The sequence below is a fragment of the Prionailurus viverrinus genome, chromosome B4, assembly GCF_022837055.1.
Source record: "Prionailurus viverrinus isolate Anna chromosome B4, UM_Priviv_1.0, whole genome shotgun sequence".
NCBI lineage: Eukaryota > Metazoa > Chordata > Mammalia > Carnivora > Felidae > Prionailurus > Prionailurus viverrinus.
This window is the reverse complement of record NC_062567.1, coordinates 12,583,137-12,599,521: the sequence shown is the minus strand read 5'-3', so window position 1 is coordinate 12,599,521 and position 16,385 is coordinate 12,583,137. Positions and strand designations below refer to the sequence as shown.

Genomic DNA, 16,385 nt, shown 5'->3' with positions numbered 1-16,385 from the left:
GGTGAGTATGGAAAAATCCAGTCTGGCTGACTCCAATTGGAGAGATCTGAGAAGAGCTGACTTCTGATCAGATACCGTATTTGCTGAATTTTCAGAAGGCAGACAGCAAGACACAGCCTAGGCTCCCACCATGGTCCGCATGCAAGGTTACCATCACTCCCCTGGTAGTGGTTTTCAGAACAAGACTCCTATTCCCTGGTGGTACCCTTCCTAGAGGGTCTTCAAGCCAAGTGGAACAAGGCCCTTTGGTTAAAGCTCTCTCAGTTTCCCATTGTTTCCTGAAGCTGAGACAATGGGGATCGGAGCAGACCACCACCTGGGTGCAGAAAGCCTACTTCCAGTGCACAGGTCAGCTCTGGATCATAACCGCAGCTGGACTGGCTTCGAATAAGACCCCGTATTTGTCATGAATGAAGGACGTCCTTTGACTGAAGGAATGAAGGAAAGAACAAAGGGTTTCAGCGTGGGTAGATTGGGAGGAGAGGTAGGAAAGTGACTGATAACTAGGAGAAACTGGAACTCTCACCACGTCTGAGAGTGGCAAGACATTGGACATTCACGCAAGAATCGTGTGGCAAAGGCACCACGGCCGGCTCTGGCAGGGGCCGCCACGGAGGGTGGAGAGAAAGGCACTGGTGTGGAGGAATGCAGATTACAGTGCTCAGTGGATCGTCTGTAAAGACACTGAAACCTCCATGAGTTGGGAAAGGAAGAAGGGTGCAGAGGATGGCCAAGAGCTGAGACACCCCAAGTCTTTAATGAGGGAAAGACGCCAGAGGGAAAGTGGCTATGGTGAGAAGGGTCGGAGGAACCTTTGGCCAGAGGTGGAGACCCTCAGGGGAGAGCTGGATCTGGTCCGGGGATAGATGCAGCCTGGAGAACCCCACCTACCGTCCCAGCACCCCCCCCCCCCCCCCCCACCTAGTTCTACTCAAGGAATGGTGGAGGATGGGGAAAGAATGGCCTCCTGCAGCCCCCTGGTGGAGGCTTGGAGACCCAAGCTTCACTCAGGGCCACAAAGTGCAAATGGATGGATGTATACAGGGGGCAGCTATCACTGCAGTAAGAGTTCAGAGGAGGCAGCGGGCAAGGTTAGGGAAGGACCAGCAGCAGGAGACAGTGCAGGCGAGAAACATACATCAGCAACAAGAGCTTGTGAGCAGGAGTGGGAAGCGGGCCTGTCAGTAGGCGCCCAAAAGTTAGAGGCCACAAAGGTCTCAACTTCGGTGCCAGTGGCTTTTAAGGAAGGATGGGTAGGCGCTGGACCCTCTTACCCTACTATCTGTAGAGGCGAGGAGGGCTGCCCGGGTTTTACAAGGGGGAAATGGGGACCTCATTGCAGGCAGGGGCTGCCTCCTGGGATTCACAGTGTGGCCAGAGTGTGGTTGGATGAGCTCAGGGGTGGTGAGCTGGGAGCTAAGGGGAGGAGCGCTGGGTGGATCTTTTTTTTTTTTCTTTAATTTTTGCTTATTTTTGAGAGAGAGTGGGGTGGGGGGAGGGAGAGAGAGAGCTGGGGAGGGGCAGAGAGAGAGGGATACATAGAATCCGAAGCAGGCTCCTGGCTCTGAGCTCGACGTGGGGCTCAAACCCGTGAACCGTGAGATCATGACCCCAGCTGAAGTCAGACGCTTAACTGACTGAGCCACCCAGGTGCCCCTGGGTTGGTCTCAATGGAGTTCAGGACTATGGGAAAACCCCAGCTCAACCGTGTTGAGCTCAGTCAGCCTGGGTGTGTGCAGAGCCACGGCACAGGCCTTTGGCTGTGAGGCTGCATGAGGGAGAAAGGGTCTTGTCCTTCGTGTCTGTCTCCTGGTTTCAGCAAAAGCTTGGCCTCCCCCTAGCACCCCTCGGGGAGTGTGAGACTTTTGTGGATTCCAAGACCAGCGTGAGCCTGGGTGCAGCAGGATTGGAACACTGTAACTAGTTTCTGTGGGTGAATATTGAGGCCATCCTTTAATGTGCATTCGATTTCTGTTAAGGTCTATTCTCTTTTGAAACTCAATCTAGTGTGATTTGGCTTTCATTTCATTTCAGAGCGATGGAAATCCAGGAATTCAGTTCTGTGGCAGAAATGCTTCGGCTGTACCGACGTTCTATTCTTCTGCGAGTACAGCAATTGTCGTTTTCAAATCTGAAGTTCTAGACAGAAACTCCAGAGTGGGTTTCACGTATCAGATTGCAGGTGAGCCGTGGAACTTTGTCTGTTATTCAGAAAACCTGCCACCATCCCAATTCCTGCTAGAATGGACTCCTGTGAGCAAATTTGGGTCTGTTACCATAAACCATGTCTACAACGAGGTAAGAAATTTTAACTAGAAGCCAGGCCCACGTCCGCAGATGACTAAAGCTGGTTTCTGAGGAGGTAAAGTGAAAATAACACTAATTAAAATGTTTAGAATGCCAGCATATTTTTCAAATCCATGTAGTTAATTTAATTTAAATGTATACCAGTTATTTTATTAATTATCCACTTGGCCACAAATAGAAATCACTGTGTCTTACGAAATTATTTTGTAAAAAACAAAAAAACCAAAAAACAACAAGTCTTGAAAGGGCTATTTGACTACAGTAACAATTGAGAAGTTTATTTCCAGGAGAAATTATTTGATGTTCATTTCAAGCTTGATTAAAACTAAAGCTGCTTTTGATTAAAACAAACACATAGTGGGGCACCTGGGTGGCTCAGTCGGTTAAGTGTCTGACCCTGATCTCAGCTCAGGTCTTGATATCAGGGTCATGAGTTCAAGCCCCATGTTGGGCTCCAAACTGGGCGGGAACCGACCTAAAAACAAACCACAAACAAATAGAAAAGCTTTGGGTGGTTTCACCCAAAATGATAAGGATGAACAATTTACCAATTCTATCAGAATGAGTAACTTATCAAAGGATATAAATAGAAATCTTCATACAAAAGTCAGTCATGGTTGCAGAGTCTTTGGGCCTAAAAAAAGCCTAAACGTCAACCGACTCCACTTAAATGTGATCAGAAGAGTACAGAGAATTCTAGAAAGTTCATCCTCAAAGGAGAATGCTCATATTTCATATTTCTCATGGGGGCGTTTTACGTTAACGAGACACCACATTGCATCCGCGCTATATGCCGTTACCTCACTTCCTATGACCCCAGTTATCCCAAAGGTGAGAGGGTTTAAATAGCTTTTTTCTCTAAAGTGTGTTCAAATTTAATAATCTTGAATTCTGTTAGGTTGAAAGAACACTAAAAGTTGGGATGCCTACGTTAATTGCGATTTTTTTTTCTCTAAGGTTGCAACAGAGAGTATAACCAGGCATTTGGCAATCTCAAGAGTCCGGGATGGCCAGATAATTATAACAATAACATGGATTGCACTGTTACTCTCACGGCCCCTCAGAACCACACCATTTCCCTCTTTTTTCATTCATTTGGCATCGAGGACTCAAGTGAATGCACACACGATTTCTTGGAGGTAATGTACATTTGATCGCATCTAACGGAACTATTTAAAAGATGGATCACTGAAGATTTTTCCCCTCTTTCTCTGCTACTTCTAATCTTGGATCCCTTACTTGTTCATGATTATTCATTATTCTTCCATCCCATAAATATTTACCAAGCATCCTTCTAGGTACAGGCACCGGAAATCCAGTAGGGAACAAGACATCGGCAGGGCCCCTGAGGCTCAGAGTCCATGGGAAAGACAGATAGGAAAGAGTCAATTCCCTCACACCTGGAAAGGACTAACAGAATCAGCATGGTCAGCAGACCTAATGCAGTTTGGGGAAGAGAAGCTTCCTGGTGGAGGGAGGCGATGTGTGGGTTTAGAGAGAACCGTCAAGGACCTGGAGGAAGCAGAGCCACGCTCCTGGGGCGGGGGCTGGCACTTTTGTGATTCTTCAGCAGCACCATGCGAATGCCCTCTGCATTCCTTCTGCCCTGCACCGCCTACACTCAGTGAGAAGACCCATTACATTGTTCACAGGAAGATGTTCTAAATGAGCCCATTACCAGCACAGACAGCACGTGGAGCACAGCGCCTGTATTTTACCATGAAAACCCCAGAGCTCACGTGGGTGTTCTTTGCACACTCTTTTGGAAATGTATTCATTCTTAGGGAGCAGACTAAGGTGAAACCTGAGACTTGTATATACAAAATGCTGAATTCCTCCATGAAATGAATTTGAATCTAAATCTTACCCGAAGTTGCTCTAAATGGGCTTTGTTTCATGTAAACAAGAGTCTTCTGTAAGGTTTCCAAGCAGTTTATTTGCTCCTCTACATCTGTTAAGGAGTTTTATTATTCTGGGAAGCTCTCTATAGAATTAATCCAAATCTTTTGTTAATGAACATTCTGTTTTTCTTTGAGAGAGAGAGAGAGAGAGAGAGAGAGAGAGAGAGAGAGTCAGAGCAAGAGCAGGGGAGAGGGGCAGAGAGAAAGAGAATGTTAAGCAGGTTCCACGCTCAGTGTGGAGCTCGACACGGGGCTCGATCCCACTATCCTGGGATCATGACCTGACCCGAAATCAAGCGTCCGACGCTCAACCAACTGAGCCACATAGGTGCCCCTTGCTAATGAATATTCTGCATCTATAGTGTAGCAAGTGCTGGAAGGAATCCTGGGCCTTTATCATGGCAAATATACTTGTCATGGTAGGAAATGAGAAGGAAATGAATGTAGCAGGGAGGAAATGAGAGAACTGCAGTATTGTTTGCATCAATCAGGGCATTAAATGCAGACCTTTGTGCCTCACCCACTTCTGTGAAGTGTGAGGCAGAAGCCAGAGGAGGGGATACAGAGAAAGGACAGAATAATCCTGTCTGTTCAGAGTCACAGTGCAGCTACCCTGGGTCCACCTCAAGCCTGAGCTGACCGTCAGTGACTGGAGTTAACAGTTGCCATTTTCCTCTGGATGCTGGGACGTGCAGGCTAGCTCTCCAGCACCAGAGGTGGGAACTACTCCTCCTGGCTGCCCTTCCTATCCCATGGAAGTTGGTTTGAAACTTCCTGTCCAGTAAGCAAAGACAGGAAACTACAAGTGTGGCCTGTAAAGTGTAGCCAAGTCTGGTTTTTTTTTTTTTTTTTAATTTTTTTTCAACGTTTTTTATTTATTTTTGGGACAGAGAGAGACAGAGCATGAACGGGGGAGGGGCAGAGAGAGAGGGAGACACAGAATCGGAAACAGGCTCCGGGCTCCGGGCCATCAGCCCAGAGCCCGACGCGGGGCTCGAACTCCCGGACCGCGAGATCGTGACCTGAGCCGAAGTCGGCCGCTCAACCGACAGCGCCACCCAGGCACCCCGCCAAGTCTGGTTTTTGATGGCAAGACCGTAGCAGGGCTTATCGGCAGCCGTAACAGCAAACCTCCCCATCCCATTGATGTTAACCACGGCAGGAACAGAAACTTCCTGGTGAGGATTCGGACCATGTTACTACCACACAAAAGCCAAGCTCTGGACCACATTTGGAATCTGCGTTTGTTTTTAGTGCCTTCATCCCCCCTTTCCAGGATGGTCTGCAGGCTCAAGGATGCCTCTTGCTCTCATTGCCCCATCCCCCCTCTACAGAGATAAATGAATAGGATGCTAGTGGGACTTGAGATCGAACTTACACTCTCAGAGCACAGCCTTCTCAAACAGGGCCCAGAGGAAAGAGACCCAAAGGGAAGAATAGAGCGGTAGGGGTGCCTGGGTGGCTCAGTCGGCTGGGTGTTTGACTTCAGCTCAGGTCATGGCCTCGTGGTTCCTGAGTTGGAGCCCCGCGTTGGGCTCCCCACTCTCAGTGCAGAGCTCACTTTAGATCCTCTGTCCTCCTCTCTCTCTGCCCCTCTCCCGCTGTGCTCTCTTTCAAAAATAAATAAACATTAAAAAAAAAAAAGAATAGAGTGGTAGCAGGTCTGACCTTCCAGCATTCTTGAATATGGCAGCCTTCTCTGAATGCAGGTAGTTCACTGGCTATGCCAACCATGGCAAGGCCACTCAGCAGCATAATCCAAAAAGGACGAAAAGGCACTGTTTTCTCCCACTGGCTACTGCATAGACCTAAAAAGAATCTCAGTTTAGATCAACACCAAGACTAACCATTGTGCCTCTTATGACTTAAGACAGCCAGCAATTAGCCAAATGCTAAACTGTGAAATTATAAAGGCAACGGAGGAACTTCCAAGAATTTTGAATACATATGTCAGTAAAATCTCCACTCATACATGTTGGGCTGGTTCCAGCTCTCCATTGCCTGGGTAACATTTGCTTAATACTCCTCAAGAGTCTTCCTCCGAATAGGGAGGCTGTGAATGCGCAGAAGGAACACTGGGAACAGAAGGTGGTCAGGTTCACTGTGGTTACCCATTCTCACACACTGACTCATTGCCATTTTTTATATGCCTCTCCTCCAAGCAGTGAATCTAAAAAAAAACAAAAACAAAAACAAAAAACTATTCAGCTTCAGAATGTTTTTAAAATTACCTAATAGTCAAGTTTTATAAATTTATTGAGTTGTGTCCTTTTCCTATACAGAAATTCCTTGGTTTTGGACTTTATTATACATCCTACATTGATTTTTTTTCATAGCCCCTTCATAGCCAAGCAATTTTCAAAGGGAAAAAACCATACACACGGTATAATGAAAAAAGTACAAGAGAAGCGACTGGAAACGGAGCAGGCAATATCCCCCTCCAATCTTTTTGAAATTTCACAGATATTTCTGAATTCAAATGCAAATGGTTTTTGATCTACAAGCTGGATGTTTCTCTCCTTTGCAAGAGAACGTGACTTCTGGGTGTATGTTCAGAAAACTCTTCATTCTTAAGTACACAAAAAGACAAAGCTTTTCCAAAAGAGCTTGTCACTCAGATGGTCTCATGTCTCAGTGGATGGCAATGGCAAGTCAGAGAAGGAAGAATAAAATGCTTAAGTATAATAATTAATGGCTCATTTTTCAAGGTAAGAAACGGCAGTGACAGCAGCTCGCCCTTACTGGGCACGTACTGTGGAACCCTGCAGCCAAATCCTATCTTTTCTCAAAACAATGAACTGTACCTACGGTTTAAGAGTGATGGTGCAACTTCCGGTCTTGGATATGAAATTGTCTGGACCTCATCACCCTCTGGTAAGACACTTGCACTTTGTAAGGGAAATTGATGCAAGGGAGGAAAAACTTGGAGGGGGGGTGGTGGTGGTGTCTCATAAAAAAGGACAATTAAAAGTGACCTTACCTCTTAGCCATCTGTATACTGTATTGTTTTCCAATAAATATAGAGATTTTTGTTAACAATGACAGTACAGATATCCTTTTTAATTCTACTCTCACTCATTATTTCTACATTACATGTTTCTTGTAATATGAAGAGATATAGAAAGAGTACAGATATATGAATATACATACATATAAAGCATAGATATGATATACATTTTTAAATTCCTTTATAAATTCTGATTTTGCCATATTTTTAACTTTCGGTTTGATCATCAAGGTAGTTCTCTGAGAATTAAAAAAAAAAAAAAATGTGTACCTAAAGCCAAATTACTCACACATACTCGGGTGTAAGTAAACAGCTGTGCCTTTGATAGCACCAGTCGTTTTTCAGCAGTCCCGGGGGTGAGAGTGCATTTTTTCAGGGAAGTCAAGTAACTTCCTGCATGTTTGGTTGGTTGGTTATCAAGTAACTGAAGGAAATTTAAGTCATGTTAATATATTTCACTCAAGAGAGGAGGAGTATCTTTATGAGAAGTCCCGTTGAGGTATTTCAAAATATCTAAAAATTTCCAAGTAAGAATGATAAAAATGACTTAAATATACTGAGGGACAAGAAATAACTTAAATCTTGGCAGCTAAAGATGCTTACACATGATCTCCGATGCCCTGATTTTGCAGCGGAGGAAATAAAAATGAGGTTAATGAGTTTTCCAGAATGCGCAGCAAGATTTTGGCAAAAGCAAGACCAAACCTCCAGGGGTCAGACACCCAGCCCAGCGCCATTTAATCTTACCATGAGGTTTCTTTCTGTTCAGTGGGATATCTGGGTGCCCAGGGTATCTGGTCTAAATAATGACAGCATTTGCAAATTAACACCAGTACTTACAGGGCTCTGTTTTTGAGTATGCCAATCTCGGTACTGTCAGTTATAAGCCCAGGAGAGTCATTTTACAATTAAATAATTATTGTCAAAACCTACAAGGGTACAGTCTTCCGGGTCAGCCCTGGAATTCCACTTTTAATTTTACTTCACTCCTTTCATTATCATCAACTTGCTGCATATGGAGAGCCCTACGCCATCAAAAGTACACAACAACTTTAATTACTCTCGCCTACAGCTATTTTATCAAGTTCTTTGTTTTCCCAACCCACTGTTTTCAAAGAAAGGACTTAGAGGAAGTGGTCCCAAGTCATGATATACAGGGAACAGAATACATGGTAGGGGTGGGGGAAGGTGGGATGAGGTGGTGTTGAGGCAGTGGGAGGGATATAGCCCACAGAAGGAACTGGAAAGGGCTTTCTGCCACCTCTGTTCTTGCAGAGTGTCTCAGCACCTTGAGAAAATTGCAACCGTCTTCCTGCCTCACAAGGAGATGGTTTCCACTTTGTTGAATATAACGGCCTGTGTTGGTTTCCTTGTAGGCTGTGGTGGAACTCTTTACGGACACAGTGGCTCCTTCACCAGCCCTGGCTACCCGGGAACTTACCCAAACAACACTCACTGTGAATGGACCATCATTGCCCCTGCTGGCAGAGCTGTCACGGTCAGCTTTTACTTTGTCAGCATTGATGATCCCGGAGACTGTGTCCAGAACTATCTCATACTCTACAATGGACCGGATGCTAATTCTCCAGCCTCTGGACCATACTGTGGGGCAGTGAGTAAAACAAACATTTTAAAATTCCCGTTTATTATTTTTAAATAACTTAACTGTACACTTTTAAAGGCAGACACATGCAAAGTACAAAGCACAAGCCTTTTGCAAATTTCAGCAGTTTCCAGATTTTCCTTTCTATTTGGGGAGCACGAGTGCCACCTAGTGGGCACTGCGTTAAATTAATAGTAATAGTTCCCAGACTCCACTGCATCACAATCGCTTTGTGCAGTCATGTAGGGGTCCAGACTTCCAGTGCTCACTCCCATCCACTGAACCAGAATTTCTAGGACAGGGGCTGTCGTACGTTGTTTTTTAAAAGCTCCATACGTGATTTCAATGCACTTCCCAGGGTTGAATACCCATATTGTTTTCTCCATGAATACAACTACAGACCATTTGGACACCTGACTCCATTTTATCTACTTCTTGTTGAAAATCGTAGGAATTCTTTGAAGAAATAAATAGAGATATTGAAAATGGGTCTAGTAACCAGTAGTTGTTCTTGTAAAGTTCTGGTGTGATAGATCTCCCTTAAACGTCAAGATAGGATTCTGACAGGGACTCAATTTTGCTTGCGTCTGTCCTCGCCACCTTCTCGTTTTATGTGAAAGTAGATACGGAGCTTTCCAGTAAGGGAAATGTGACCACAGTAGAGAGAATATCAGTTCTTGCTGTTCTGCTCTTTACTTATCATCCTTGCTAATTAATAAGGCAGTGAACTACAGCAGCTAAAAATCTAAAGAGTTGTTTGGTTTTTCTAAATTGAGATGCAATTGATATATAACATATTAGTTTCAGGTGTACGACATGAATTTTGTGTGTGTGTGTGTGTGTGTGACCAGAACTTTTAAGCTCTACTCTCTTAGCAACATTCAAATAGACACTACATTCCCAGGGCTTACTTATAACTGGGAGTTTGTACCTTTTGACAACCTTCACCCATTTCACCAATCTCCCACCTCCCGCCTCTAGCAACCACCGGTTTGTTCTCTATATCTGAGAATTTGGTTTTCTGTTTTCGTTTCATTTCATTTCGTTTTTTTAGATTCCACAAATAAGTGAGATCATGTAGTATTTACCTTTCTCTTTCTAATTTATTTCACTTAGTATAATGACCTCAAGGACCTTCCGTGTTGTCACAAACGGCAGGATTCCCTTCAATTTGTGGCTGGATAATACTCCCTTATCATCACATTATAAATATACAAATATATAATATTATAAATATAGATCCTATATATTTATCCATTCGTCCATTGATGGACAGTTAAATTGCTTCCACATCTTGGCTATCATAAATAATGCTGTGATGAACACAGGGGTGCAGATATCTTTTCAAGTTGGTGTTTTTGTTTTTTTCTGGATAAATTCCCAGAAGTAGAATTGCTGGGTCACATGGTAGTCCTGTTTTTAATTTTTTGAGGAATCTCCATACTGCCTTCCACAGTGGCCGCACCAATTTGCATTCCCACCAACAGTGCACAAGGGTTCCCTTTTCTCCACGTCCTCGCCAATGCTTGTTATTTCGTGTCTTTTTTATGATAGGCATTCTAACAGGTATGAAGGGATATCTCATTGTGGTTTTGATTTGCATTTTTCTGATGATTAGTGATTTTGAGCATCTTTTCACGTACTTGTTGGCCATCTGTATTCTTTGGAAAAATGACTATTCAGGTCCTATGTCCATTTTTTAAATAGGATTGTTTTTGCTATTGAGTTGAGTTCTTTATATATTTTGATTGTTTTTTAATTCTTTATGTATTTTGGATGTTAACCCCTTATCAGATACATAATTTGCAAATATTTTCTCCCATTCAGTAGATTGCCTTTTTATTTTGTTGATGGCTTCCTTTGCAGTGCAGAAGCTTTTTAGTTTGATGTAGATCCTTTTGTTTATATTTGCTTTTGGTATCACATCCAAAAAATCATTGCCAAAAACCGATGTCAAGAAGCTTACTGCTTATGTGTTCTTCTAGGAGTTTCATGGTCTCTGGTCTTTTAATTCATTTGGAGTTGATTTTTATGTGTGGTGTAGTTTCGTTCTATTGTATGCGAATATCCATGTTTCACGGCGCCATTTATTGAAGACAGGTTATGAAAATAAACCCTAAAAGGAAACTGCATATGTTAACAGGGGAGAGTCGTACACTTTACTGATATGATTGTTTTAGTTGGAAGAATAAGTATGTGTTTCCGTCAGAAAAATTAAAATTTTAGTACGAAGTTGGATTGGAAATTCAACCTTTATGACAATTTTATTGAGGTATAATTCACGTACCATAGAATCCATCTACTTAAAGTGTACATTCAATTGTTTTCAGTAGATTTAGAGTTATGTAGTTCAGAGTTGTCACCACAAACAATTTCAGAACATTTCCTTTCTCCCAAAAGAAACCCTGTATCCACTACCAGTTAATCTCCATTTCCCTTTGATCCTCACCTCCCACCACCAATATTCTTTTTTGAGGTATCCATATTAATTCTTAGCAAGATTCATTCTAGAAAAATATGCAGGTTTATGTAAATTCAACAAAATTTCTTTATGTAGTACTTTCTTCCTAGGCTAACGTTTCCAGAAAGATGCTCAAATGTGCAAAACGTGTAATTGGTTCTTTTTTTTTTTTTTTTTTCCAATTTTAGGACACGAACATAGCTCCCTTTGTGGCCTCCTCACATCGGGTCTTCGTAAAATTTCATGCAGAGTATGCACTGCGGCCATCAGCCATCCGGTTAACTTGGGACAGCTAACTATGTAACACGGTGTGGTGGCTGTACTGCAGGGCCCTCGGGCATGAGCACAAGTCTGCCATCCTGATGCGGGATTCTGCCTCTGCCACTGGGAATAATCTGAATTTTGTTTTCACCAACGTATGTGTGGAATCAGTATGCATACATTATATTTTTGTTTTAATATAGAATGTAGCTTCATTAGCCTTGGCTGTGCTTGTCACCCTTCCTTCTAACACTTTGAGCCGAAAAGTTCCTAAAATCCCTTATAAAGTTGGAAATGATTATGGCAAACGTGACGGAAACTGTCAAAAGTTAATGATAAAACAGGAGTATGATTTTCGCTGTGAATGTCAAATGAGGGGTAATAAACAGTAATGAATTGTACGTGATGACGCTGCACTCATTTTTAACTCATTAGCATTTAGTCCTTCACTAGCAGGTGTAGGTTTTCAAGTTGAATTTTTACATGTGGATGAAGTACGCAGATCCTTCAGAAGACGAACTGTGGAGCCATGCTGCCTGCATTGACCGTTAGCCCTCCTTGCTGAAGCTTCCTTAACTTCTCTGAGCTTTCATTTACATATGTCCCACCATTGCCCATTTCTAGCTTACCAGCACTGTATGTAAAGTCCTACATAGCTTAACAACGCTTTTGTAAAGTTTTCTGCTGCCTTTAACCAAACATGTTATGCTAAATATGCAAAGTTAAGTCTTCGTAACAACATGGGACAAAGTGAAAGGAAGACGCTGTGGAATGTGTGACTTCATCCTACTCGGATACTCAAGTGCCAGAAAAATTGCTTCTGCACAGAGTACAGAGCCACGTGAATAAAACATTCTCACCTTTACAATTCCCGCTTCCTTGAACTCTGTGTTATGGGTAGATACATGACTTTCACAGACGACCTGTTATTGGCCGGAGCCGTGAATGCACCGAATGGAACCATCCAATCCACAGGGTCCTGACAAGCCGGGGCAATGGACAAAAACTCAAGATGAAGTTCCGTAGGGGGAGATACAACATTTTGCTCTTTTACCTGAAAATGAATCACAAAGGCGCAGGATATAGAGAAATTTGACACTAACATGTGAAAGGACGGGAATTTTATCTGAAGGCAAGACAAACATATGCAGCTGTCAGACAGTAAAAGGATTTGATCTCAGGTCGCGTCATGAGAGTAATGGTATCCGCAAGAGTTATGCACAGAGAGATGCACTTTCCCAGGAGGTACATTAAAATATCTAGGAGGCACAAAGGTTTCAAGAAAACATAGGCAATATTATTGTGTAATTTTTTTAATGTTTATTTATTTTTGAGCGAGAGACAGAGAGAGAGAGAGAGAGAGAGAGAGAGAGCAGGGGAGAGGCAGAGAGAGACAGGGACACAGAATCTGAAGCAGGCTCCAGGCTCTGAGCTGTCAGCACAGAACCCAAAGTGGGGCTCTAATCCGCAAACTCTGAGATTGTGACCTGAGCCAAAGTCAGATGCTTACCCGACTGAGCCACCCAGGCACCCCATCTTTTTCTTTTAATCAGAATTGTTTTGGCTATGTAGAATCTTTTCTGGGGACTGATCTGGGGATTGTTTTTGTATTTTTATGAAAAATGAGTTCGGAATTTTTATTGGGATTGCTTTGAATCTGTAGATCGCTTTGGGTAATACGGATGTTTTCACAATATTAATTCTTCCAACCCAAGAACATGTGATATCTTTACATTTATTTGCATCTTGTTCAATCTCTTTATCATTGTCTTACAGTTTTCAATGTACAGGTCTTTCACCTCCTTGGTTAAATTTATTCCTAAGTGTCTTTTTAAATTGTTTTTGATGTAATTGTAATTGGGATTGCTTTTTTACTCTCTCAGATAGTTTGTTGTTAGTGAATAGAAATGCAACTGATTTCTGTATGTTGATTTTGCATCCTGCTCCTTTGCTGAATTCACTAATTAGTTCTAACAGTTTGTTTTCTTAGTAGAATTTTTAGGGTTTTTTATATGTAAGATCACATCATCTCCCATTAATAAGATGCATCTAATTTCCGCTGGTTCTGTTTTAATTCACTTATTTATACATACTTATTGAACATTTACTACGTGACATGTACTAAGGACAACCAGGGATAAAGTAGTGAACAAGACAGCCATACATACAACTGATGTCCTCCTACTTCAAAAACCCCATTACCCACGTCCATCTTGTCTGGTTTCCTGAGCCTGTCCTGAGGCAAAATTTTTAATTTCCTTAGCTGGTGAAACTTCTATGAAGCCACCTTCCCAGATCTGGTGGTCAAGTGATAACTTTCTGCCTTCCAAACTGCACGATCACGGAGCTCCATCGGGAGCGATCAGCCCTGCACAGAGCTAACAATCAACAAGTTCACACTGGTGCAGGCTTCCTGGTTGTTAAATACCGAGATACACCCAAATGCTGCTTGCAGGCCATAAAGCGGAATCCAAAAAACTATAACATAAAATGAATGAGTTTGAGGGGTGGGTAAGGGGAGGTCTTACTTGGAAGTTAATGGAACGTGATAGTCTGCATGGGTCCGAAGGAATACAAGCAAGTACAAATGTAAAGCAAGGGAAAGTTCTACTGTTCACAACTGATCACACACCGAACTGAGAAAGTCTCATGGTTACCTTCTGACCCCATCCCACTCTAGGTGACATTGGGAACTTGAGAAGAGCAGGGTGGGGACAAGAGACAAACTCCAGTACCCACCTCGCCCCTCCGGCCTCCCCAGGATCCAGCAAACAAAGGGCTGATGCTTGGCATAGAAGGTGGCTTTAGGACCCTGTTCCAGCACGATCTGATTTCAGTTCTCCTGGTAATACGCATCCCTACCTGCTTATATCTGGCAACCCAGGACTGGGGCGAGCCAGGCTTCCACTACTACCTGATCTCTTTCCCCTTTGAGTCTCTGTCTCCCTAAACAACTGGACCTTAGCAGAAAGAACAAACCTCATGCCTTTTAGTCTTCGAGGGTAAGTCTAGCCGTCATTGGCCAGACTTACCCTTGAGGTAGCTCAGCAAGAGGCCACCACTGGCTCTTTCTGGACCCAGTGGAATATTCTGTCACTGCAGGCATTCTTGTGAATCCGTAGGGCATGGTCGGGGCCAGTGACAGTTGGGGGCTAAGGGATGTCATAATTTGCCATAATTTTCTATTACATTTCAACTCCGTTTACTGCAAGGAATTTGTTAAAAATATGCCACACACTTACCAAGGGAGTACTAACAATATTTATTAAGAAAAATTAGAACTGGGATGCCTGGGTGGCTTAGTCTGTTGAGCATCTGACTCTTGATTTTGGCTTAGGTCACGATCTCATGGTTCATGGGATCAAGTCCCACATTGGGCTCCATGTTGAGAGTACAAAGTCTGCCTGGGATTCTCTCTCTCTCTCTCTCTCTGCCCCTCCCCTGCTCCCAGGTGCTCTCTCTCTCTCTCTCTCACTCTCTCTCTCTCAAAATAAATAAACTTAAAAAAAACCCAAAGAATAATTAGAACAAATATCTATGTAACACTTGCCCCCTGCGAGGTGTCATTCTCATATATCACTCATTGAAATAAAACACTAAGAATGATCACGCCCATTTTACAGTTGAGAAAAATGAGGTATGAAAACTTATATAAAACTTGAGTGACAGAGCTATGATTCTAACCTTGACAACCACCCAAGAGTGTGCCTCTCATTCAGCCTGAAGCAGTAGGTGTGAACTTATTAAATATGAGATATTATTAAATATTATTATAAAGTATTTTCATAGGCCTATCACAGTTATTAAAAAAGATTGTTATATGACCTAGAAAAACATTTTAAATGTAATTGCTGTTAGTTTAGTAAAAAAATAGAGATTATACAACAGCATCCAAAATAATGGAAAAAAAACTTTTTACCTATGGGATTACAAATCACCCCATGGCTATCCATTTAAAGAGGAAGCTATTGGAAGAAAAATGATATATTAACTATTGGATATTTCATGAAAAATTGGTTTTTCAAATTTTAATTTGATAACTATACATAAATGTATAGAGTCTAGAGAATAAAAAGGCATTTTTAAAATTAATGACATGTAATAATTTATGTAAATTTGCTAGTTGCCATAATCTAGTGTACCTCGTGTGGCCCAGGCATCTTCCATATCTATCTTTGATTGGAGCACTCTGTGGGCTGGGGGTGGGGGGTAGAGCATTTCTCCCAATGGGAAGGAAGTATTGAAGCACAGACTGTATGTAAGCACAGAGCACTTGGCAGTGAGGCTGTGGAAGGGATTTAAGCTCTGATAAATATTAACTTTTGGATGCATGACTGTCTACATAATTTGCAGGGCCCAGTCCAAAAGGAAAACTCAGGGCCCCTTGTTCAAATCTTATTAGACATTTCAAGATGGTGACAGCAGAGCATTAAACCAAACATGGGGCCCAGCTAAGCATGGAACTTTGTGTTACTGCACAGGTCACATATCCAAGGAGCCTGGGCCCCTTTTCCGTGTTATAAAATTCTGGAACTTAGGGAAGTGTTTTATTAATAATTACACTGGCAAGGGGCACGTGGGTGGCTCAGTTGGTTAAGTGTCAAACTCTTGATTTCAGCTCAGGTTATGATCTCACGGTGGTGAGACTGAGCCCTGCATCAGGCTGCACACTGACAGCAAGGCGCCTACTTAGGATTTTCTCTCCCTTTCCCTCCGCCCCTTCCCCACTGGCTCACACATGTGCATGTGCTCTCTGTCTCTCTCTCTCAAAAAAAAAAAAAAGAGCTGTACTTGCAAAAGTGAAGGGAAGGAGAGGAGAATTATGAAGAAATGAAAATAAATTTC

General features: G+C 42.8%; 1 protein-coding gene across 1 annotated transcript in view; it reads left to right on the top strand.

The window, feature by feature from the left end:
• The window catches only part of CUBN (cubilin), a 283,623-nt gene extending 271,248 nt beyond the window's left edge, over positions 1–12,375 (top strand). The window contains exons 63-67 of the mRNA XM_047868193.1: positions 2,035–2,182; positions 3,265–3,446; positions 6,917–7,082; positions 8,592–8,827; positions 11,468–12,375. Of these exons, the coding sequence (XP_047724149.1) occupies positions 2,035–2,182; positions 3,265–3,446; positions 6,917–7,082; positions 8,592–8,827; positions 11,468–11,575 (840 nt within the window). The 3' untranslated portion in view covers positions 11,576–12,375. The remainder of the gene's footprint in view (positions 1–2,034; positions 2,183–3,264; positions 3,447–6,916; positions 7,083–8,591; positions 8,828–11,467) is intronic.
• Positions 12,376–16,385: the final 4,010 nt, after the last annotated feature.